General features: G+C 34.6%; 1 protein-coding gene across 2 annotated transcripts in view; it reads right to left on the minus strand.

Annotated features, from left to right (window-relative positions):
- Positions 1-27,061, minus strand: part of slc6a13 (solute carrier family 6 member 13) — a 43,080-nt gene extending 16,019 nt beyond the window's left edge. Inside the window, exons 1-7 of one of the 2 annotated variants that reach the window (XM_030137324.1) lie at positions 26,907-27,061; positions 15,990-16,198; positions 15,250-15,384; positions 10,261-10,401; positions 9,241-9,322; positions 8,887-9,019; positions 6,814-6,948 (exon numbers count right to left, since the gene is read on the minus strand). In XM_030137324.1, the coding sequence (XP_029993184.1) occupies positions 6,814-6,948; positions 8,887-9,019; positions 9,241-9,322; positions 10,261-10,401; positions 15,250-15,384; positions 15,990-16,185 (822 nt within the window). In that variant the 5' untranslated portion in view covers positions 16,186-16,198; positions 26,907-27,061. Of the gene's footprint in view, positions 1-6,813; positions 6,949-8,886; positions 9,020-9,240; positions 9,323-10,260; positions 10,402-15,249; positions 15,385-15,989; positions 16,212-26,906 lie in introns of both variants that reach the window. The other variant, XM_030137325.1, reaches the window with a different exon arrangement.
- Positions 27,062-27,398: the final 337 nt, after the last annotated feature.

Consider the following 27,398-nt stretch of genomic DNA (forward strand, 5'->3'; position numbering starts at 1 on the left):
GAAGGGTTGGCGGTTCAAATCCCGCTCTGTCCATGTGCTGTTGTGTCCTTGGGCAAGACACTTCACCCTCCTTGCCTGCAGTGCTGCTACTCACACTGGTGTATGAATGTTCAGTGGTGGTCGGAGGGGCTGTAGGTGCGGATTGTCAGTCTGCCCCAGGGCAGCTGTGGCTACAAATGTACACTGAACAAAAATATAAATGCCCCACTTTTGTTTTTGCTCCCATTTTTAATGAGCTGAACTCAAAGATCTAAAACTTTTTCTATGCACACAAAAGGCCTATTTCTCTCAAATATTGTTCATAAATTTGTCTAAATCTGTGTTGGTGAGCACTTCTCCTTTGTCCTTTGCTGAGATAATCCATCCACCTCACAGGTGTGGCATATCAAGATGCTGATTAGACAGCAGGATTATTGCACAGGTGTGACTTAGGCTGGCCACAATAAAAGGCCACTCTAAAATGTGCACTTTTACTGTATTGGGTGGTCCACGGGGGTCAGAAAACCAGTCAGTACTTGGTGTGACCACCATTTTCCTCGCACAGTCTTCTTCATGAATTCTCTGAAACCCCTTTGGAGATGGTTTATGGTAGAGAAATGAACATTCAGTTCACAGGCAAAAGCTCTGGTGGACATTCCTGAAGTCAGCATGCCAATTGCATATTCCCTCAAAACTTGTGACATCTGTGGTATTGTGCTGTGTGATAAAACTGCACATTTTGGAGTGGCCTTTTATTGTGGCCAGCCTAAGGCACACCTGTGCAATAATCCTGCTGTCTAATCAGCATCTTGATATGCCACACCTGTGAGGTGGATGGATTATCTCAGCAAAGAAGTGTTCACTAACACAAATTTAGACAGATTTGTGAACAATATTTGAGAGAAATAAACCTTGTGTGTACACAGAAAAAGTTTTAGATCTTTGAGTTCAGCTCATGAAAAATGGGAGCAAAAACAAAAGTGGGGCATTTATATTTTTGTTCAGTGTCGTTTACCACCACCAGAGTGAGAATGTTAAAGTGAATGAATAATGGATCCTCTGTACGCGCTTTGAGTATGCGTTCAAAGAAAAGTGATATATAAATCTAATCCATTATTACTTTTATCATTTTAGGTTTTAAATGCATAAAAGAACCACATAAAATTTGTTTATTGCATCAAGGCTTTTTTTTACTTTGTCTGGAACCTCTATTTCAATAAAATAATACTCTTTTTTTTTTCACTAAAGTTATGAAATGCTCTGGTTGAAAATATGACCTCTATATTGTTAGGGTCGATTTTTACCCAGTTATTAAAATAAGATCATAAAGCAATAATTAGAGCCAAAACTGAAATCATTGGTGTACTGTCAGCCAATGCACAGTCAGCTCCTCTCCCAATCATGTGAGCTTTTGGGGATTCTCATTTTGCCCACTTATCCAGTATACCTGCACAAAAAACAGCACAAGCAAAGACGGGCATGTCCACACCAAGATTATTATCATTTACGAAAACTAACGAAATGACAAAAAGTAGAATTGAAAAAACATTTTCATTAATTGAAATAAATAAAAACTATAATTAAAAGAAAAAACAATAACTACCTGAAACTGTATTGTGAGCTTACAAAACTAACTAAAACGTATAAAAATTATGGATAAAAATCCCTTCGTTTTCGTCTTTGTCAGTGTCGGACTGATATGAAATCGATTTATTTCGCTCGAGCAATTTTAGCTAGCGGCACTTCATGGTCCGTCACTTCTCGTCACTTGTCGTTGTTACCTGGCAACATGGAGACTGAAGTTGGGAGAAAGCAGCAGACTGGGATTTATTGGAATATGACGGTGAGAAAGATAAAAAATATGAAAAAACTAAAACTAAACTAAAACTAAGCATTTAGAAAAAAAACAAAAACTAATTAAAACTACCAAACCTGCTTTTAAAACTAATTAAAACTAACTGAATTAGAGAAAAAAAGTCAAAACTAACTAAAACTAAACTATAACGAAACATACAAAACTATTATAACCTTGGTCCACACATGTGAGGTCAGTTTCGTATAGAGTTGGTGACTTGTAGAGTGCACATCGAGGGGTATACTGACAAAAAAAGGCCCAGAGGCTCACACCAAAAATATTAAAACCAATATTTTCTTGGATTATGAAGCCTAACAAGGTAAACAAGAAATGAGAAACAAACTTGATGGTAGATAATTGTTTTCAGTGTGTTTTACAGCTGATTTAAGACATGGGTCAAAACTGATCCATTAACATAAGAGATGGTAACAAAAGCTAACACAAGAGGAAGGTTAAATCTAAAAATCATTATTTTTTTACAAATATGATTGGTCAGTACAATTGTGTAAGTCTGTCAGTCTGCCCCAGGGCAGCTGTGGCTACAGATGTAGTTTACCACCACCAGAGGGAGAATGTGAGAGCGAATGAACAATGGGTCAATAATGTAAAGTGCTTTGGGTGTCTAGAAAGGTGCTATATAAATCCAATCCATTATTATTATTATTATTATTATTATTATTATTATTATTATTATTATTATTATTAAGTAAAGTAAACATTCAGGTAATAAAATCAACCAAAAATATTAAATGGTAAGTTTTTTTGTTTTCCTTTTCCCTTATTTCTCTCTCTTATTTAAAAGACCAAACATGCATGTAAAGTGTTTCAGCTTTCATCAAAACCTTATTTTCAACCTCGACAACCCTGTCTCTCCAGTTCATGAAGTTCAACACATTTCCACTTTTTTTAAGATTATCCAGCAGCACTTCAAAATTCTAATGAGCATTCTCTTTTTGCTTCCAGCTCTGGATAAATACTTCCAGAGCACTCAGGCATTCTTTAGACAGCTGACAGCCAGAACTGAAGATCTGACTGATCAAGGGTCCAAATAGCAACATAAGATTTGGACACGACATGACACAAAGGAAGGTATACACAGGACACAAGCGCTGCTAGCTCAGCCGGCTTTGGCCTGAAAATACAGGGTTTATATTCATTCCCAGAACCCAAAGGGACTGAGGGCCCCTCTTTTTAATATTCATGCTAATGGCGAGGAAAGTAAAGTGAAATCCCTGCTAGAACCATCTTTCCTAAGCAGTAGGGAACCGAGCTCAACACATTAATTAGAAATGATCGTGTGCTTTGCAAACTCTTGCTTATTAGTGCTGAAAAAAACAGCATTTCGTGCAAAATAATGGAAGCAAAATTGGAAAGCAAAATAACCAACGCAAAGTCATGCCTTAGCCTATAAAGACCCACTGTGACTTTTATGTTAATTCCTCTAAAAAAACGTTTCTCTCTTTTTAACCTTTTTTAAGCAATTTATCACTGTTAATTATAATACCATCCTCTGCATTTGGTGTTTTTTAAAGTGGAAATCATGTATTTTCCTATATTTCATTAATCGATCATGTTGATGTTCATAAAAGCTTAGAATAGGTTGAGGGTTATTACATGAGAAGCAGAGAAAACTGAAGAAAAAGTGACTTTTTCAACAACAAAGACATTAATAACTGAAAGCAAAAACAAGTGTCTCCATCCACTGTCATTGATCCAACTCCATGGGTTTTACTGGTGAATCAATGTTGTAGAAGATGATGGTGTTTCCACGGTAACTACAGAGCCTCTGAACATCCAAATGGGTCATATCTGATGACCATGAAAAGACGACAAACTGTATTTTACACCAATTATTGATATGTATTGATAGGATTAGTGGATCAACAGGTATTAAACAGTTTAGATCAGTAGATTGGGTCTTTATGGGTTAAACACACTCTTTACCAAGTCGTGAGCTTTTTCACATTTTTTCGATGGCCAAAAAACAAAACTTCCTATCTGAAAAATGTACTTTGTTGAGAAAATTAAACAAAACTGCCTGTTTTCTTGCAGAATAATACTGGGTAATGAAACCCAACAAATAATGCATTGTTGTTGGGCTATATTACTTTTTACACAGCATTTTGTGCATGAAAAAACAAGATACTTAAAAATTTCTCAAACAGTGCATTTTTTCAGATAGGAGGTGTTGTTTTTTGGCCATCGATGTGTACATTTCACAGGCAAAATATACCAAACTTTTGCCACAACTGTAGGCGAAGGCCAGAAAAACTAAAATCAAGACTTCTCCAGTGTAGATACAACAAAACTTTTGACTTTGAAACACCAAAAATATCAAGCAATGTACATATAGATGTGTGTATCAGTGTGTATGTGTATGTCTGTCATCACAGAATTATTAGGATTAACCCTTTAAGACCTAGAACCTAAATTTAACCTTTAGTAAGTGATTTATCACTATTTGTTACAATATTTTCCTCCGCATTTTGCATTTTTCTGTAAATCCAGGCATTTTCCTATATTTAAATTCCTGATGTCCTAATGTAGACGCTCATAAACCCCCCATCCCACTGCTCCTCACCTCCACCATCTGAATTGCCCAAGGACTTGTTTTCTTGTTGTTGTTGTTTTTTTTGTTTTTTATCACTGCATTGCACCTTGTTTCTCATGCACTTCCCAACCATATTTATTTGTCATGAGCTTTTTCACATTTTACATGCATATATTTCACAGGCAAAATACACCAAACTTTAGCCACAACTTTAGGCGAAGGCTAGAAAAACTAAAATCAAGTCTTCTCCATTGTACTGTAGATATAACAAAACTTTTGACTTTGAAACACCAAAAATATCAAGCAATGTACAAATAGATGTGTGTATCAGTGTGTATGTGTATGTCTGTCATCACAGAATTATTAGGATTAACCCTTTAAGACCTAGAACCTAAATTTAACCTTTTGTAAGTGATTTATCATTATTTGTTATAATATTTTCCTCCGCATTTTGCATTTTTCTGTAAATCCAGGCATTTTCTTATATTCAATTTCCTGATGTACTAATGTACAGGGTGTCCTATAAGTCTCCATACATAGGAGAGATAATACATTCCATACATATATGGTTCTAACATGTATTTCTTTATATTCCTTCTTTATAGTTCTTCAGCAGACACGCATTGAAATGTGTTCCCGACAAAATGGCAGTCATATAGAGCATATTATATAAATAAAAATGGTTTATGTCAAGAAATGTTTATTTATTTTTCTTATGTATGGAGACTAATGGGACACCCTGTAGACACTCATAAACCCCCCATCCCGCTGCTCCTCACCTCCACCATCTGAACTGCCCAAGGACTTGTTTTTTTTTTTGTTTTTTTTTTTATCACTGCATTGCACCTTGTTTCTCATGAACTTTGCAACCATATTTATTTGTCATGAGCTTTTTCCACATTTTACATGCGTATATTTCACAGGCAAAATGCTCCAAACTTTAGCCACAACTTTAGGCAAAAGCCAGAAAAACTAAAATCAAGTCTTCTCCATTGTAGATACAACAAAACTTTTGACTTTGAAACACCAAAAATATCAAGCAATGTACATATAGATGAGTGTATCAGTGTGTATGTGTATGTCTGTCATCACAGAATTATTAGGATTAACCCTTTAAAACCTAGAACCTAAATTTAACCTTTAGTAAGTGATTTATCACTATTTGTTACAATATTTTCCTCCGCATTTTGCATTTTTCTGTAAATCCAGGCATTTTCCTACATTTAAATTCCTGATGTCCTAATGTAGACGCTCATAAACCCCCCATCCCACTGCTCCTCACCTCCACCATCTGAATTGCCCAAGGACTTGTTTTCTTGTTGTTGTTGTTTTTTTTGTTTTTTATCACTGCATTGCACCTTGTTTCTCATGCACTTCCCAACCATATTTATTTGTCATGAGCTTTTTCACATTTTACATGCATATATTTCACAGGCAAAATACACCAAACTTTAGCCACAACTTTAGGCGAAGGCTAGAAAAACTAAAATCAAGTCTTCTCCATTGTACTGTAGATATAACAAAACTTTTGACTTTGAAACACCAAAAATATCAAGCAATGTACAAATAGATGAGTGTATCAGTGTGTATGTGTATGTCTGTCATCACAGAATTATTAGGATTAACCCTTTAAGACCTAGAACCTAAATTTAACCTTTTGTAAGTGATTTATCATTATTTGTTATAATATTTTCTTCTGCGTTTTGCATTTTTCTGTAAATCCAGGCATTTTCTTATATTCAATTTCCTGATGTACTAATGTAGACACTCATAAACCCCCCATCCCACTGCCCCTCACCTCCACCATCTGAACTGCCCAAGGACTTGTTTCTTGTTTTTTTTTTTTTGTTTTTTTTTGTTTTTTGTTTTTTGTTTTTTATCACTGTATTGCACCTAATTTCTCATGCACTTTACCACCGTATTTATTTGATATCTTCATGTACGTGTGTGGGAGTGAATGACTAGTGAAGAGCTTTTAAATGTCATTGTATTGTACAATGCAATGACAATAAACTATTCTATTCTATCTTGTTTCTATCGTCTATAAAGTTCAGAGTAAATTCATGGGTTATTTTATCAAAACAGAAAAAAAGTGTCTTTTCCAGCTACATGTATCATTAACTGAATGTAAAAACTAAGGTCTAGAACCGCTGTGATTTGTTAAAGTGCATAGGTTTTACTGGTGAATCAGTATCAGTGTTCCTGTGTTCATCACAGAGTCGCCAAATAGACGAGAAACAGCATTTTACCTGAGGTATTTAAATGTACTGATAGGAATAGTGGTTCAAAAGTTATTCAACATTTTAGATCAGTGGATGTTTTTGGTTTGGTTCAATCTGAACCCAAAGTACCCTAACATCTATACGTCTTAGATTTTCTGTGTATAGTTCTCTATGAATCAGTATAACTTTGTGCATTTGTGACCAACCTGTGGGTCAGACAGTCTTCCCAGGTCAGGATAGAGGTAGAAGTGGATTCCTCTGGAGGCACCGGGCAGAGTGACGCCTCTGATCAGCAAAATCAGTAGCATAGCATAAGGGAAGGTGGCAGTGAAGTAAACAACCTGCAGGGAAACAGCATCACTACCATATGTCCATTAAAATATGTCCATTATTATTTAAAAAAAACAGTAAGAAAGTGACATGGAATATTATTGAACAGATTTAATGTTAATTAACCCTTTCATGCAGAGTGGTCACTACAGTGGACAGTTATTCTACAGCTGTTCTCTTGTATATTCATGGATTTTGTTTTAGTTCCATATCAGCCAACACAGTGGATCATCCCATACACTGACATTCATACCATTACTGTAATTTTACTGTTCTTGATAAACCTGATCTGCAGTAACATGTCTGAGTGTAAATCAGTTGCTTGTTATCCCTTTCATGCATGAATTATGAGAACCTTAATCAAGATTTTTTTTTCCTAAGTGTTTTTATTCCTCTTTAGGCATGAAAAAAACCAATGTGATTTAATTTTTTTTTTTTAATTATTTATTTATTTATTTTTATGAACTGATTTTACATGGAGTTACAAAATCATGCATTTAATTTTGGAAGCAAAGAAACATGTATCTACTGATATACTGTGTGAAAGCTATGAGATAAAAACATTTTTTAATGCTGCTAATTTGATGTTTTCTCACATTTCAGCAATACCTGCATGGAGATTATATGCAAAAAAAAAAACAAAAAAAACAAACAAACAAACTGTCAATTACAGTTTAATAACAGTTTTACAATCAAACTTGTTAGTGCAGATCAGGTTTATCTAGATCAGCAAATTTACAGTAATGGTATGAGTTACAGTGTTTGGGATGATGCATAAGTGTCCACTGTGTTAACTGACATGGAACTAAAACAACAAAATCCATAAATATACAATAGAACAACTGTAGAATAACTGTCCACTGGAGTGACCACTATGCATGAAAGGGTTTTTATTATTAGACTGTAATTAACAGGGTTTTTTTTTTTTTAAACAAAAAGGTTTTTTTTTTGTTTTTTTTGCATATTATCTTCATAAAGTGAGTAATAACTAGTATTAGAGTACATTAAAATGTGACAAAACATCAGATTAGTGGCATTAAAAAAATATTCCACAGTATGTCAGTAAATACATGTTTCTTTGCTTCAAAAATTAAATGCATGGTGTCCAGCTTAGTGGACATTTTTGCAACTCCATGATTAAATAGATGAAAAATAGGTTCATTAATAAAAAAAAAAAAAAAAAAAAAAAAAAAAAAAAATCAGTGGCATTGTTTTTTTCATGCCTAAAGAGGAATTAAAACACTCAGGAAAATAATCTTGATTAAGGTTCTCATAACTCATGCATGAAAGGGTTAATTTAGTTATGTTTAAAAAAAAAAAAAAGTTGATAAAATGTACTTAATGGTGCCTAAATATTTAATAAAACTAAATACATTTCACAAAGAAAACTTGTTAATATATTTATTTCGCAGAGAATAGCATTTAGAATTTAGGTCTACTAAAGCTTTAGGTTGAATTTACTTAAATTTACTGAGGCAATTTTAACTAATTTTAAACATTTTACAAGGATTTTAAATCTACCAATTAACACTGAGGTTTACTTTGTATCTTCGCTCTTAATAAAATCTTTCTGTTTGTAAGACTGACATAAGATGATAAAACAATCATAAGATAAGAATACACTTCCATTATTCAACTCAATTCAGTATTATACAATTGGATTTTTTTTTCTTCTGAGATTGGTTAAAATGCAATTAACAAATAAAAGGCATGTTTGATTTTACTTAATATTTGTTGGGGGAAAAAAACAAGTTACAAGTTTAATGAGGTAGATGTTATAATTCTGTATTCCCTAAGTATCAATTCAGGCTCATCTAACTTGCCTTAATGTGTTATTCTTTTACTGTTAAACCCCTGCTAGAGTTAAATTTGGAAAGATAGCAATGTCCGAGGTTCTGTGAATGACAATATTTAACCATGATTTCTGTGTTTCAGATAGAATAGTTTACCTTGCCAGTGGACTTAACTCCCTTCCAGATACAGAAGTAACAGATGACCCAGGCAACGGCAAGACAGATGACCAGGTCCCAGTTTAGAACACCAATATGATCAATCCCTGAGGAGATCCGCAGCACTCTGCGCCTGGATTATGTATGAAAAGACACACCTGATATGAATCTTATGGCCTACATGCACTTTACATGGGCATGTGACAAACCTTTAAAACCTGTAGTGAACACTTTAAGCAAAAAATAAAAATAAAAAGAACATGATCTAAAATAAAAATTACAATATGAGTATTACTTTAAATAGGCAAACATAGAATTTCTGTCTGAGAACAACCAGACAGAAAAGGCACTTACTCCCAGAACTCAATGACAGGAGAAGTGGTGTTCTCATGGTGATTGATGGAGCTATTTCCCTTCTGAAATGGCATACAGGAGGCTTGAATGAGAAAACGACAAAAAGACATTCAATGGAGTGAGGAAGTCCAAGTGTTCACAGAGGTTTCCAAGTTACACAGAGGCAAGAGAAACAACACAAGTAATAATGAGAAGCAATGAGCAATTCTAAAAATAATGCATGAATGAAATGACCCTGTGGAAATAAATGAAAAAATAATAAAACAGGTTAAATAATAAGTTGAATAGTAATGAATATGTGTTCCCTAATACATAATCCAAAACAGAAGAAGTGCACATGATGATCTACCTGTTCTATTGAACATTATAGTATATTTTTATAGCTGCCCCCAAAGGAGTGGCAAGGGGTGTTGTTTTTGGTTTGGTTTGGTTATTTATTTGTTTGTTAACACTCTAGTAGCAAAACTATTGGTTGAATTCATACCAAATTGGAAATTTAGATTGCCAGTGACCCAGAATAGATCTGATTACATTTTGGGAGCAGTAGGTCAATGTTACATTTTTTTAAATACATTTTTAAAATGTTTTTTTTTTTTTTTTTTTTCCCATTTTCTTATAATGAGCGAAATTAAAATGTGTGTAGCAGCAAACCTATTGGTTGAATTCATAACAAATTGGGTTTATAGATTGCCAGGGACCTAGAATAGATGTCATTATATTTTGGGAAAAGAAGGCAAAAGTTTGCATTTTTTATGGATTTTTTAATTCTTTTTTCCCCATTTACTTATAATGGGTGAAATTTCAAATGTCTATAAAAACACCAATTTTGATTCAGTTTACTTCAAACTTGCTACATACAGTATATAGAGGCGATTGATATGCTGACATCACCACACACATACACATGATGACATCAGCTGGATCGATGCCAAAACAAGCTACAATATGTGTGAGGGGCGGGGTTTGTTGTGCCAGGCATCACTTGTCGTAGTTGTACTAGTTCAGTAGGTTGTGTGTCACCTGTGTTCCAGGTGTTGTTGCAGGAGGCCCAGGGAAGGTCCCATGTAAAGGAGTTTGACAGGTAGAAGATGGCCCAGGATAACACAATGATGTAGTAGATGTTCAACAGTGCAACAATCACCTGCGTGGCATAACCTACTCCTGCAGGGAAACAAACATGGAATATGTGTCACCATTTCATTTCATTTCATTTCATTTTTTAAAAGAAATTTATGATACCGAATAAAGACTACAATACAGTAGAAGACCAAATAGTACTTATGAAGGGTTAACTAGGGGTGTTTTAATTCCCACACAATCTTTTTAATCACCTGCTGCAGGCGCATGAAAGATGCAATGTCATGTGGCAGCTGTGTGTGACCTGTGCTGCTTATTACTGTCAGTGACTCCTAAAGACCTGAACAGCTGCCAACAACCATAGTCTACTGATCTGAAATGTTTAATAACTTGAGAACCAGTAATCCTATTAATACATTGAAATTAAATGTAATCCAGCTGAAATGCAGTTTCTCACTTTTTCAGCACCATCTGATATGACCCATTTGGACGTTCAAAGGCTCCACAGTGACAATAACATTGATTCACAAATAAAACCCATGTAGTTTGACTGTCAGTGGTTTTTACATTCAGATAAAGATATATTTTGCTGAAAAAGTCACTTTGGTTTCAATTTTCTCTGCTTTTATATAAGAACCTATGACTTTTTACCAACATCTACATGATGAGTACATTAAATGAAGGAAAATAGCTGATTTTCATTGAAAAATACAAAATGCAGAGGATAATATCGTAAGAAATGATGATCAATCACTTAGGAAAGATTAAATGTAGGGAAAAATCATTTGGAAGTCACCACAAAAATAGTTCTAAGTCTTTAAGGGTTAAAATAATTCTTGTATCAATTGACATAAAAAAAACATTAACCCTTTCATGCATAGTGGTCACTACAAAGGACAGTTATTCTCCAGCTGTTCTCTTGTATATTCATGGGTTTTGTTGTTTTGGTTCCACATCAGCCAACACAGTGGACACTCATGCACCATCCCAGACACTGACATTCATACAATTACTGTAACTCTGTTGTTCTTCATGAACCTGATCTGCACTAACATGTTCAAGTGTAAATCAATTGCTTGTTATTGTTATTAGATTGTCATTAACAGGTTTTGTTTTTTTTTTCCAAACAAAAACTTGTTTTTTTTGCATTTTACTTCCATGAAGTGAGTAATGACTAATATTAGTGTATGTTAAAATGTGAGAAAACATCAGACTAGCTGCATTAAAAAGGTTTTAATTCATAGTTTTCACACTATTTATCACTAAATACGTTTTTTTGCTTCAAAAATTAAATGCATAGTATCCAGCTGAGTGGACAGTTTTGCAACTCCATGAAAAATGCACTGTTTTTTTTTTTTTTTTGCCTTTTGCACAGCCTATATTCCACTGTGTACACACCTTACATTTTTACTGTCTATACTCTATATTGTTATTCTGTTATTTTATACTGTAGGGAGCAAATGCAACAACATTTTGTTCCGTATACGCTTGTACATCTGAATAAAGTCTAAGTTTAAGTCTAAAACAGGTTCATAAAATAAATTAAATCACTTTGTTTTTTAATGCCGGAGGAATAAAAACACTCTCATAATAACGCTCATAATTCATGCATGAAAGGGTTAAGACACCAAGAAATGCAGAAATTGTTGCATGTTCACAGCAACACTTGGACATTTACTTAATTGCAAAAATACTTGTAGATTATAAATGTAAATACTATTACAACATGAACTAGACTTAAACCCTGTTGGTATAGATCAGGAAAAAAAAAACCCAAAAAACTAAATGTGGTTCTTGACACTGCAAACTGTGCACATCTGGATTTCATGCAAATAAACCAGTGTATATATGTATATGTGCACAGTAGGTAGTGGGTATGTAGGTATCATTTTTTAGTAATAACAACACTGCAAAAATGTCAAGATGAGTTTTTCCTTATTATTTTACTTTGTACAATAAGGGAAAAAAACTCCCCTGAGAATTAAATTCCACCTTTGGACCATCCATACCTGGTCCTTCTCAGTGGCTGATGATTACAGCCTTATGTAACCCATGAGGACTCAGTGTGACTTTGTGTCAGTTCCCAAATGACTTTTTCTCTCTATTTAGCCTTCCCTAAGTGATTTATCATCATTTATTATAACATTATTCTCCAAATTTTTCATTTTTTCTTGTGAAAATCATCTGTTTTAATGTTTAATTGACTGCTCATGTAGACATTCATAAGAGCTCAAAGTAAAGTCAAAGGTTTTATATCAAAACTGAAAAAAAATGAAGAAAAAGTTACTTTTTCGGTCCAATCTCTCATTAACTGAACATAAATCCAGTGTTTCCATCCAGTGTCACTGATCCAACCCCTTGGGTTTTACTGGTGAATCAGTGTTCTAGAACGGGGTGTCAAACTCATTATAGTTCAGGGGCCACATTCAGCCCAATATGATCTCAAGTGGGCTGGACCGGTTAAATAATAACAGTGAAAAAACTAAAATTAAAACATGATAATGCATACATCTACAAAAATCTGAATAACATGAACAACTAGAAACATCTTTAGAATAACAAGTGCAATTTTAACAATATTATGCCTCAGGTTATTAGTTTATCCTTTACACATGTGCATTACAACTTGCATTACAATTACAAATGCACAAAACATTTAATAACAGGGAGAATATTGGTAAAATTGCATTTACTTACCTTAAGAATTTTGGGTTATTCACATTTTTTTGTAAAAGGATAGTAGTTTAATATAAACATTTTCATGTAATTTTACTTTTTTTTATGCTGAAACAAAGAGAAAATTGGCTGTTTTCATTATTTATAGGTTTAATATGTTCGTATTTTACTGCTCTGACCCACTTGAGATCTAATTGATCTGTATGTGGAATCTAAATTAAAATCATTTTGACATCTTTGATTGTTCGTATCTTCAGTGTAATTTTTGCATTTCACAAATTCATCCTACAAGCCGGATTAGACCCTTTGGCGGGCTGGATTTGGCCCCTGGGCCGCATGTTTGACACCTGTGTTGTAGAAGATGACTGTGTTTCCACGGTAACTACAAAGCCTCTGAATGTCCAAATGGGTCATATCTGATGACCATGAGCAGATGAATAACTGTGTTTAACACCAATTATTCACATGTATTGATAGGATTAGTGGATCAACGGTTTAGGTTAGTCGATGGTTTTGGTCAACGGCAAATGTCTGAGTCTTTATGAGTTAAAGTTAAATAACCAAAGGTTTGGAGAAGTGTCATGTTAGTCAGTGTTGGTTGCTTGCCAACCGTTGCACCATGTATCCTCCCACAGCTGTAAGAAATGAATAATGTTGTACACACTTAATCCATGCATGCGCAGGGGCAAACAGAGAAATCTATCATATAGAAATATCTGAGATTCTCTTTTCATCCCACAGAAATGCAGGCAATGTGTAGGTGTCTACATGAATGTTGTTGTCTCTAATAAATCTTGTATGTCATCCTGCGCAGTTCACAAGGACTTTGTTGTTTCAGAGTAGCACTGACATTTATAATTTGCAGCAGAAATTCATTCTCACAGACTACCACATGGCACTTTTACAAGAAACCACTCATGTCTGTCTTATGAAATGTGGAAAAGAATCAAGTACTGCAGAGGTCAGTATATGGATCTAAAGCAGGGGTGTCAAACTCATTTTAGTTCTGGGGCCACATACAGCCTAATATGATAGAAAGTGGGCTGGACTAGTACAATAATATAAATAATAGGATATCAACTTTTGAGTGAAAAAAGTAAAATTCAGAAATGAAAATGTTTACAATCTACGAATTGTACTCGAACATAACATGAACAAATATGAACAACCTGAAAATTCTAAAGAAAAATAAGTGCAATGTTAACAATATTATGCCTTAGTTTATCATTTATACATGTGAATCACAACTTAGAAATCACAGTGGATCTACAAATACACAAAACATCAAATAACAGGCAGAATATTATTAAAATTCTACCTACCTCAGAAGAGATTTCAGGTTATTCATGTTTTTGTGTAAAAGGCTAGTCTGTAAATATTCTTGTGTAATTTTACTTTTTTTACACTAAAACAAAGAGAAAAAAATTACAGTTTTCATTATTTATAGGTTATTATGATAGTATTTTACTGGTCTGATCCACTTTACAGGGTGGGGAAGCAAAATTTACAATATTTTGAGGCAGGGATTGAAAGACAGTGTATGACCAATTAGTTTATTCAAAGTCATGAGAATTTATTTGCCACAAGAAAATTTACATAATAGAAAATGTTTTTATTCTATGTGTCCTCCTTCTTTCTCAATAACTGCCTTCACACGCTTCCTGAAACTTGCGCAAGTGTTCCTCAAATATTCAGGCGACAACTTCTCCCATTCTTCTTTAATAGTATCTTCCAGACTTTCTCGTAATAGTTTTGCTCATAGTCATTCTCTTCTTTCCATTATAAACAGTCTTTATGGACACTCCAACTATTTTTGAAATCTCCTTTGGTGTGACGAGTGCATTCAGCAAATCACACACTCTTTGACGTTTGCTTTCCTGATTACTCATATGGGCAAAAGTTTGTGAAAAGGTATGGATAATAGTGTTAGGTATGATTATGACATCAATATGTTTGGTTTCAAAACAATTGACGTAGTGCCTGCTGAGAAAAAACAACTAAATGTTCATTGTAAATTTTGCTTCCCCACCCTGTAGATTGAACTGACCTAAAATTATTTTAACATCCTTGATTGTTAATATCCTCAGTGTCATTTTTACATTTCAAGAATTCATCCGAGGGGCCGGACTGGACCCCTTGCCGGGCCAAATTTGGCCGCATGTTTGACACCTGTGCTCTGAAGGTAAAAGGATTTGGTGCATTGTTGATTTTGGGAACTGTCCTTAACCTTGTCTCTGTCTTTGGAAACAGGATTACCTTCAAACAATGGGCAGATCTTTCTCCAGCAGGTGATGCCACCCTCACTGGTGTACTGTCCCAGGGCGGTCTCCAGAAAGAAAACTGGGATCCCACAAGCAAACAGGAAAATGAGATATGGGATGAAGAAGGCACCTAGGAAAAAAAACAAACAAAAAAAAAACCTATTCAAAGAGTGGTTTATTTAGATGTCGTCTGTATATTCTCAAGAAATACACAACAGTATATTGCTATCGACTTCATTCATACAGTTTTGGATACTTAAAGAAATGGACTAGTTGGAAGTTATTCTATTTAACTGTAACATTTTTCATATATTTAAACTGTATAAATTCAGAAGACATTAAAAAACTTTCCACTGTATGTACTAGTGTCATTAGTTAACATAAGACAACAGAGAAACTAAACATTTTTGGCTCTTTGCCCACATTCAGTGAACCATTACCCGCTTTGAGCAATGAATCTTCTCCAATAGATCACATATTAACTCTACTATCATCTGTTCACAAACCATATTGGCAAGAAATTCATGGAAATCCCATAGGCATTCTGTTTTTGTATTCCATTAAAAATGTAAGAATCCGTCACCGTGCTTTCTGGGGTTTAATGGATGAGGACTTGACAAACACGTCAAAACACATGCCTTTGAAACATGTGCTTCTGTCGTGCATGCGATTAGAGGTACTTTTGTTTTGACTGTTCATGTTCAAGCAGGCAGTGAGATCAACTCCAGCACTCACCTCCCCCATTCTTATAACATAGGTAGGGGAAACGCCAGACATTCCCCAAGCCTATAATTTCTCCAGCCACCGACAGGACAAACTCCAGCTTGTTGCCCCATTGACCCCTGTCTTTCATCTTTTCCTCGGTGCTGGGCACAATGTCCAGAGACCTGCTGTGTCCATTGGAATGCTCCACTTTGGACTGGTTGTCCATCTCTCTGCCACGTCTTTAGGATCACATTAGAAACAGAAGAAGAGAGGAAAACATGAGGAAATTCTGCAAATAATCTCACTTTCTTATATCCTGGGAAGCTCCAAAGCTGTAATTAAATCAGATGAGTTAAGATTTGTTATCTGATAAGGTTATGACCATAGCAGCTATTCACGAAAATTTCACTATCTTAATCAAAAACACTTATTTAACCCTTTCATGCATGAATTATGAGATCCTGAGTCGAGATTTTTTTTTTTTTTTTTTTTTTAACCATTTTTATTCCTCTTCAGGCATGAAAAAATGATGTGATTTTTTTTTTTTTTTTTTAATTTTATGAACTTATTTTTCATGGGGTTAGAAAAATGTCCACTCTGCTGAACACCATGCATTTAATTTTTGAAGCAAAGAAATATGTATTTAAAACCCATCATCTGAAAGTGATATACTGTGTGAAAACTATGAAATAATAACATATGTCATGTAGCTGATGTTTTCTCACATTTTTAACATACTCTAATACTAGTTATTACTCACTTCATGGAGATGATATGCAAAAAAAAAAAAAAAAACTTTTTGATTAAGACAACTTTTATTATTAGTCTTATAACAATTAACAATTGATTTACACTAAAACATATTACTGCAGATCAGGTTTATCAAGAACAACAAAGTTACAGTAATGGTGTGAATTGCAGTGTATGGGATGATGCATTGAGTGTCCACTGTGTTGGATGATATGAAACTAAAACAACAAAACCAATGAATTTAACAAGAGAAGAATAGCTGTCCACTGTAGTGACCAGTATGCATGAAAGGGTTAACTATTAAACAAGGGTCTCCTTAAAACACAGGTGTCAAACATGCGGCCCAGAGGCCAAAACCAGCCCACCAAAGGGTCCAATTTGGCCCGTGGGATAAATTTGTGAAATGCAAAAATTACACTGAAGATATGAACAGTCAAGGATGTTAAAATCATTTCAGGTCAATTCGATCTAAAGTGGGTCAGACCAGTAAAATACTATCATAATAACCTATAAATAATGAAAAAAGTTATTTTTTTCTCTTTGTTTCAGTGTAAACAAAGTAAAATTACACAAAAATGTTTACATTTACAGACTAGCCTTTTACAAAAAATGTGAACAACCTGAACAAATAAGAACAGCCTGAAACGTCTTAAGAGAAGTATGTGGAATTGTACCAATATTCTGTATGTTACTAAATGTTGTGTGTATTTGTAGATCCACTGTGATCTGGAAGTTGTGATGCACATACATACATGATAAACTAAGGTGTAATATTGTTAAAATTGCACTTATTTTTCTCAAGAATTTTCAGGTTGTTCATATATTTTTATGTTATGTTCAAGTACAGTTTGTAGATATAAACATTTTCATTATGAAATGTTACTTTTTTCACTCAAAAACATAGAGAAAATTTTGGAGTTGATATTATTTATAAGTTTTTATCCTGCTATTTTACTGGTCTGGCCCACTATATATCATATTAAGCTGTATGTGGCCCCTGAAGTAAAATGAGTTTGACAGCCCTGCCTTAAACCATACTGAATTTCTTGTCATCACATCTTAAAGTTACGTGGGATGAAATGGGTTCACTTTCACAGTTCTTTCAATATTTTCATTAGACTGATGTATGAACAAATTTAAATGACAAGTAATTTATAGAATTCATTGAAGTACAAAACAAATAACCCATAAGGACCCAGTGTGACTTTTGTGGCAGTTCCCAAATATTTTTCTCTCTGTTTATCCTTTCCTAAGTGATTTATCACCATTTATTATAATATTATCCTCTGAATTTCGGATTTTTTTCCAGAGAAAATCATCTATTTTGCTATGTTTAATTGCCCGATTATGAAGATGTTCATAAAAACTCAGAGTAAACTCAAAGGTTATTGTGTCTAAACTGAAAAAAAAATAAAAAAATAAAAAAAAACTGTAGAAAAGGCTTTTTCAGTAAAATATAGCATTAACTGAACATAAACCAAGTGTTTCCATCCACTGTCATTGATCCAGCTCCATGGGTTTTACAGGTGAATCAATGTTGTAGAAGATGACGGTGTTTCCACATTCACTACGGAGCCTCTGAACATCCAAATAGGTCATATCTGATGACCATGAAAAGATGAATAACTGTATTTAACACCAATTATTTACATGGATTAATAGGATTAGTGGATCAACAGTTCAGATCAGTTGATTCTTTTGGTCAATGTTGGATGTTTGGGTCTCTACGGGTTAAACACAAAATCTTATTATCAAATTATTAAAGATGCATCTTATGTTAAAAAAATAATTATAGGAAACAATCTGAAATATTAACAAATATGAAACTAGTTTAACCAAAGTTGCTGACTGGGATGCCCATCAAATATTGCGGATTAAAAAGTGAACTGTCCCAGTTCTGGTCAGTAAACTAATTTGATTTGCAATACTCTTACAAGGGCAAGGGTAAACAGTGTTATCATGTATTTAAACCTCATGTTAATCTTATGATAACAGTGATTATGACATAAATTGTTCAGAATTCAACTGAAAAGGAATAAAGAAATGGTAGAATTTGTGATCAGATAAATCAAGACAATGTACAAGCTGAGGAACATAGATGAAATAAATTAACTGAAAGTTTTATCTTTAATTACAAATAGAGCCTGGCCTGGTTCATGAACATGTCATATGAAGATCTGATGTTTAACTTTGGATTAATGACCAAACTACTTTAAACATGTGGAGAGGAGGATATTTCAGGACCTTGGCTAGTTCTTAAGTAGAAATCCCACTGTGCACACGTGTGCATGAACTAACCCATGTCTCTGAATCTACTGTACAGGATGAGGTAACTGTTTAATATTCTGTAAACCACGTTAGAAGTTGGTCACAACCTTTGTCTGACCCTGTTTAGGGGCCAGTGCTACAGAAAGAATTTCTTTCTGTTTAGGAAACAGACAGCTCACTGACTGTGCTCACTCCTGTCAGGTTGCATTAACAGGCCTCTCACTGGCTCTGCTCTGTCACTCTGTTTCCTCACACTGAAGCATGACATTGTGGTCATTTACACAGTTCATATTCAAATGAACTGGTCATCAGTTTGCAGGAGACATGCTCGAGTTGATTCAGTTAGAATAATGGATGTAGATGCCAGAGTTTCACGTAAATGAACACGTTGACCCCAGTGTCAGACCTGGTGTCATGTGATCATTGACGGTACCTTTTCTAACAGTTTGCATCCGAAAACACCAAGACAAATGTAAATCACGTTCAGCCACAAGTGTTGTGGGAAGGTATTCTTAGGAATGTACCCCTACTGGCAAAGGGCAGAGGTGGGGCATAAGTGTGACTCCGGTTGTGCTTCGTCTATGGATTTGGAGGCTGGACCTGTTTCAGGAGCCAAATTCCAACTTCTGAAGCTGTAGTGTGGCCTGAAGTAAAAATAGACCTCTTGTTTTCAGAGGGATCTTGGTGGGAATGAAGGCTTAAAGCAACAAAAGATGGGGTGTCTTTCTGCTCTACACTGGCAAATGAAAATCCTTCCTGGCCAGGCAGCCAAATAACGGTTTACCTCACATTTTCACAATTTCTTTGCGGATTAGTGCAGACCAGAATACACAGGCTGCCTTCACTTCACTTCACAACTCTTTTTGACAGTGAATCCAAATATCACAATTACTTACAGAATCAGAGATAGACTACAACAGTTTTCTCACATATGTGTTTAAAGAATGTCAAAAGAGATGCACACTGTGAGAAAAGTGAACTCACTGAAGCTCACAGGTGTTGTAATCCAGGAAACAGCAACATCGGTTGTCTGTAAAGTAAATGACTATCAAAGTGACTGACTTTTCCACTACTGGGATCAACTCAACTCTCCTCGACTTAACATGACTTGGCTTAGCTTCATTTGGCCCCGAAAACATCGCATCCCCCTGCAGGTATTGTGCCCCCGCAGCGCGTTGTCATAGAGACACAGCATAAACAATGGTAGTGCCGTCCTCAGTGAGACTGCAGCCACAAACCAAATGACATCCTCTCACACTGAAATGCTGCTGATTTGTTGGCTGATGTGGCAGTGACTCTTATGCTGATGCAGAGATGTCCAAATGTGCAGTGACATGAAAATCTAATGGGGGCTGACTCCAAAAAGGGAGTGTAATTCCCATAGACACCAATGTCAAAAGGGACACATATCCAGCTGTAATAAATATGGGTACAGCTGGATGCAAAATCAAACAAAAAAAGTAATGGTATCTGCATTTCATTTCCACCTCCATAAAAACAGCATAGAGAACGTATCTCCATATGACACTTTTTTTTTTTTTTCAGGTTATGCATATGTTTAGGGAGTGCCATGTTGTTTAACCTTTACTACTTTAAAGCAGCGTATGACTTTGATCACAATTTTTTTTTTTTTTCAAATTTGTAAAATCCGAGTGATAGCCTAATTTTCACTGAGTCTTTCCCTGCTTATACACCTGAATCACTTCCCTTGTGGTGAACAACTTCGCAGATGACTCCATCATAAACACAGTCCGAAATAACAAACCGAAATGTCACATAGGCCTTTTTGGAAATTTTGTCGCAAAGTGCATTATGGGAATGGGAGTTCCACGCAGCAGCAACAAAGATGGCAACCAAGCAAAAATGGTTTCTCACTGAATTGGCAAGAAAATGTACCAGATTGGTACAACGAAAAATTATACAGCCCACCAGGACTGTTTTAAAGAATGAGCAAAGTCGGCAGATGAAGGTAAAGGTGACATTTGGGTTCAGCACTCACGAAGAGACAGTGAGATTGCTGCTGTGTGGAATTTTCATTCCTACAATGCACTTCATGACAAAATTACCAAAAAGGCCCCAGTGACCTTTCAGTTTGTTATGTAAACAAGAGGACTGTGTTTATGATGGAATCATCTTTGAAGTTGTTCACTGTGAGGGAAGTGGTGTGTGAGCACGAAAAGACTAATGGATTAAAGATAATCAGGCTATCACTGGCGTTTTACAAGTTTGAAAACAAAATTTGTGATGAAAGTCATATGCTGCTTTAACTTGTTTACTGAATAAAACATATTTTAACCAACAGCTCTGCCACAGCTGATTTTAAGGAGTTACATTAACAAGACCATCAGAAGGTTATTTCATGAAGTGTACAAGTAATAATTACAATAGTTGGTATTAGCAGGTGTTAGCATTAAATAGTACTGAATGATATGATCTGCCAGCTAGTGAATCTAATTAGCTTGTGTAGCTGTAATTAGTGTGATTGTTGATCACAACTTTGGCAGTAAACACAACTGATTGCATTAATATTTATTAAGTAGCTGATACCTGATGGCGTTTATTAATATACTGTATTGTTACTCAATGTGCCCCATGTTGTCAGGAAATTCTGGTTTCATTCCTTACCCTTTCAAAAATAAAACCTTTATATTAAGATTTTTTTTTAGGTGATAATATAATTCTTTACACTGAAAATCTGTGGTTAATTTATTAAGACAGAGCTGATGTGAGAATTTGCTCTGTGACCTGTTGACACAACAACCAATCTGTGACTTGTCTTTTTTTGTAATCTTTAATGTAAAATCTGAAAAGTAGGGCGGTCCAAAAATTTTTTTTTTAAGATTCTTTGGATTAGAACCCTGCATTTGGTTCCATATCTGGCCAAATTACTTTGGTCCAAATTTTATGCAAATTAATTAATATTTAGAGGTTGCACAAGACATGTGAAGATTGCTCTATATACTATAACATAACTAGCCAAATGAATAAGGCATATTAGAATAATTTGTAATTTCATTCTCAAAACCAAACTGCAACTCGCATAAAAAAATGAATATAAATATATAAATAAAAAATGTTACTTAGAAAGTCCAACAACCACTGTTGCTTTATTGAAATTACAAAAAATGTTCCTGTGTTCTTTCACAACTTGGAGCAAGTACTGTTTGTGATCTTCATTTTTTGTTCGGCTACAGTTGAAGTCTTGAATAAGCTTCACCTCTCTTTCAGCAACATCATTGACAACTTTTCTGGAATGCACAATTTTAGCAGCCTTCTGAAAGTCTGCATCATCAGCCCAGTCTTCTGGAGGAATTCTGAAGAATGTTTGTGGCAGATCCAAAGTTTCAAAGAAACACATGGCACTGGTGGTGACAAAATCACTGATCTGCTTCCCTTCATAATCTGCTTGATTAAGGGTATCCCAACACTTTAGTGGAACCTCTGAACCTTCATTTTCCATCATGTTGTGAACCATCAGCTGCTTCTGCTCTTGTGTCACACTGGAGTCCAAGAATGCCAGGCCAATCATTTCTTCACTCCAGTACCACAGATGTTGGTGGCCTTACTTCATACATATACAAGGTGGGGAAGCAAAATTTACAATATTTTGAGGCAGGGATTGAAAGACAGTGTATGACCAATTAGTTTATTGAAAGTCATGAGAATTTATTTGCCACAAGAAAATTTACAAAATAGAAAATGTTTTTATTCTATGTGTCCTCCTTCTTTCTCAATAACTGCCTTCACACGCTTCCTGAAACTTGCGCAAGTGTTCCTCAAATATTCGGGTGACAACTTCTCCCATTCTTCTTTAATAGTATCTTCCAGACTTTCTCCTAATAGTTTTGCTCATAGTCATTCTCTTCTTTCCATTATAAACAGTCTTTATGGACACTCCAACTATTTTTGAAATCTCCTTTGGTGTGACGAGTGCATTCAGCAAATCACACACTCTTTGACGTTTGCTTTCCTGATTACTCATATGGGCAAGAGTCTGTGAAAAGGTATGGATAATAGTGTTAGGTATGATTATGACATCAATATATGTTTGGTTTCAAAACAACTGACGTAGTGCCTGCTGAGAAAAAACAACTAAATGTTCATTGTAAATTTTGCTTCCCCACCCTGTATAGGGGAAAAAGGCCTTCAGGTATGCGGCCCCATTCACCTGGAATGAACTACAAAAAGACCTGAAACTGAAGGATCTGGTTTCGTTGGACACTTTTAAGAGGATGTTGTATGACTTAGAGAGGGAGATATCTGGCTGCAAATGTTTTACCTGACGCACTTTTGTCTACATTTCATGAGCACTTTTTGCAGAGTTGACTTTGGAAAGTTTGACTTGTCTATGTGTTTTTTGTGTATTCGTTTTATGTATGGAAGTCTGTCTGTAACTATTTAATGTACCGCTGCCTGTCTTGGCCAGGACACTCTTGAAAAAGAGGATCTTAATCTCAATGAGGTTTTCCTGATTAAATAAAGGTAAAACAAAAATTAAAAAAAATTGCTAGATGAAGCACTAAAACCTTGGTTTTGATAGTACTGCTGCTTCTCTTAGCAGGTCAGCTCGGCTATGCTGAAAATGCAAAATTAGTCAGTTTCCAGGAAACTTCCAGCAACTTATGCAACCTCTAAAACATCTCCTATTTCCAAAATTTTTCCTAAATCAGCTTTTGAATGCCAAAACCTAATGCAGGGTTCTAATTGAGGTTATCTGAAACTTTATTTTTTACTATGATTGTTGGACCACCCTACTGAAAAGCAATTACAAAGTTTGGATATTGGATATGGGATTATTATGCTTTTACATCTAGCTAAGAGGATAACTGAACAGTAGAATTCTAAAATAAAGTCACCTTTTTCTGGATGACTTCGCCCATGTCACATTCTTTTGTTTGGAATTGAAACACACATGGTCAAGAATTACATTTGGTGTTAGTGAGCATAAGTTTACACACAGTTTACAGTCTGATATCTGTCTAAAATCCAGAGCAAAATGATCAATTGAGTAGAAATCAATATTTTACTCACTGCTCAGTTTCATCCATAATGTATATAAATAAAACGCTAATCATTAAGAAAAGAAAAGTGCTCTCCCAATGATATTGATTCCTTGTGGCACCCTGTAAACAGTAGTCTGGAATATTCTTCCACTTGTTTACAGTTCAGTGTTACATATCTATAGTTTGCTGAACCCTGAATCCCCCCCATACTTGGATCATTACAGGCTAATGCATAACTAGAGTTACATAAGGCAAAGACATCGGTGTCACCTCTACAGTAGTGGTTACAGATGCTGTATTAAAATTCTACACTTGCATTTAAAAACTTACATAATCATGCTGCGTTAGTCACAAGGTGGTGTTGACACAAGATAAGCAAATGTTACTGAGAACTTATTGATCATTGGCTAAGAATAAAGTATGATTCCTAACAGGACTCAATACTGTCTTAGACAAACAGTTCAACTACCACCAGAGTGTGAAAGTGAGAGTGAATGAATAATTGACCAATATTGTAAAGTGCTTTGGGTGCCTTGAAAAGCGCTATAGAAATCCAATCTATTATTATTATTATTATTATTATTATTATTATTATTATTATTATTATTATTATTATTATTATTATCCCTTTCATGCATGAATTATGAGAACCTTAATCAAGATTTTTTCCCAAGTGTTTTTATTCATCTTCAGGCATGAAAAAAAGAAACAATTTGTTTGATTTTCTTTTTTTTATGAATCTATTTTTCATGAAGTTACAAAAATATCCACTCAGCTGGACACCATGCATTTCAATTTAGAAGCAAAGAAACATGTATTTACTGATATACAGTGGTAAAACTAAGAAATAAAAGCACTTTTAATGCTGCTAATCTGATGTTTTCTCACATTTTAACATACCTGCATGGAGATATTATGCAAAAAAAAAACAAAAAACTTTTTGTTAAAAAAACAAAAAAAACAAACAAACAAACAAAAAAAAACAGAAAACAAAACTGTTAATTACAGTCTAATAACAACTGCCAATTTTATTTTTACACTCAAACATGTTACTGCAGATCAGGTTTATCTACATCAGCAAAGTTACATTAATGGTATAAATTTCAGTGTATGGGATGATGCATTAGTGTCCACTGTGTTGGCTGATATGAAACGAAAACAACAAAACCCTTGAATATACAAGAGAACAGCTGGAGAATAACTGTCCATTGTAGTGACCACTATGCATGAAAGGGTTGTTATTATTATTCCATTATTATTATAATTATTATTATTATTATTATTATTATTATCCCTTTCATGCATAAATTATGAGAACCTTAATCAAGATTTTTTTCCCAAGTGTTTTTATTCATCTTTAGGCATGAAAAAAAAATTTGGTGGATTTTTTTTTTTTTTATGAACCTATTTTTCATGGAGTTACAAAAATATCCACTCAGCTGGACACCATGCATTTCAATTTAGAAGCAAAGAAACATGTATTTACTGATATACAGTGGGAAAACTATGAAATAAAAGCACTTTTAATACTGCTAGTCTGATGTTTTCTCACATTTAACATACCTGCATGGAGATATTACGCAAAAAAAAACAAAAAAAAATTTTTTTGTTAAAAAAAAAAAAAATTGAAAACAAAACTGTTCATTACAGTCTAATAACAACTGCCAACTTTTTTTTTTTTTTTTTTTACACTCAAACATGTTACTGCAGATCAGGTTTATCTAGAACAGCACAGTTACATTACTGGTATAAATTTCAGTGTATGGGATGATGCATTAGTGTCCACTGTGTTGGCTGATATGAAACGAAAACAACAAAACCCTTGAATATACAAGAGAACAGCTGGAGAATAACTGTCCATTGTAGTGACCACTATGCATGAAAGGGTTGTTATTATTATTATTATTATTATTATTATTATTATTATTATTATTATCCCTTTCATGCATAAATTATGAGAACCTTAATCAAGATTTTTTTCCCAAGTGTTTTTATTCATCTTTAGGCATGAAAAAAAAATTTGGTGGATTTTTTTTTTTTTTTATGAACCTATTTTTCATGGAGTTACAAAAATATCCACTCAGCTGGACACCATGCATTTCAATTTAGAAGCAAAGAAACATGTATTTACTGATATACAGTGGGAAAACTATGAAATAAAAGCACTTTTAATACTGCTAGTCTGATGTTTTCTCACATTTAACATACCTGCATGGAGATATTACGCAAAAAAAAACAAAAAAAAAATTTTTTGTTAAAAAAAAAAAAAATTGAAAACAAAACTGTTCATTACAGTCTAATAACAACTGCCAACTTTTTTTTTTTTTTTTTTTTACACTCAAACATGTTACTGCAGATCAGGTTTATCTAGAACAGCACAGTTACATTACTGGTATGAATTTCAGTGTATGGGATGATTCATTAGTGTCCACTGTGTTGGCTGATATGGAACTAAAACAACAAAACCCTTGAATATACAAGAGAACAGCTGGAGAATAACTGTCCATTGTAGTGACCACCATGCATGAAAGGATTATTATTATTATTATTATTATTATTATTATTATTATTATTATTATCTAGTGTCACCTGCTTTTGGATTACAACAGAGAATAGTGTCACCATTGAACACACTATGCTGAACGTAAGTGTAACGGCAATATTTTAATTCTCAAATGCACTGCCTTTGCACACAGAAAAGATTATTATACTATAAAAAAGGAAGTATAAACTCTAAACACAATCATCATGAGTTGGTTGTGGAATCAGTTGCTTATTTAACAGCAGCGAGCTCTCAAACAACAACTCACAAAACAACTGTTCCAGCAAAAAAAAAAAAAAAAAAAGTGTTTGTTATCTTGTAAAAGAAGCAAAGACAATTAACAACCTATACTATCTAAAATCTGGAAAACGGGTAGGTACTCACCTTGTGTAATGCTGTACGCTCAATGACGTTTCCAGATGAAAGGGAGGACTTAACAGGGGCCTGTTGTTGTTTTAGGTTTCACTATATAACATGCGTTGAATGGGCGGAGATCACAGAAAAGTTTTGGTGCAGCCCGCAGTGAACATTTCCCTCTGCATCGCCCTGCTCTGAATACTCCCCCTTCGTCCAGTTCCATTCAGAGACACCCCACCACCACCACCACCACCACCACCACACACACTAGAGATCTGTGCAGTCTCAGCGTGGTGGGCTGATTGCGTAACCTTTTGACACACACATATTCCCAGAGTTTTTCTTACAAGAGAGCAACCACAAAGTAGTCCACGAGGGCCTGGTCAGACTGGTGTTTAGGTGGATCTGCACATTACATCATAGAGATATATGCATGATGTATGTGTACAAGGAGTGTCATCTGCAAACTCTGTTAACATGCAATTTGTTCATAAGATTCACATAGTGTTTGAGCTGTAA

This window comes from Sphaeramia orbicularis, chromosome 6 (genome assembly GCF_902148855.1).
Source record: "Sphaeramia orbicularis chromosome 6, fSphaOr1.1, whole genome shotgun sequence".
NCBI classification, from domain to species: domain Eukaryota; kingdom Metazoa; phylum Chordata; class Actinopteri; order Kurtiformes; family Apogonidae; genus Sphaeramia; species Sphaeramia orbicularis.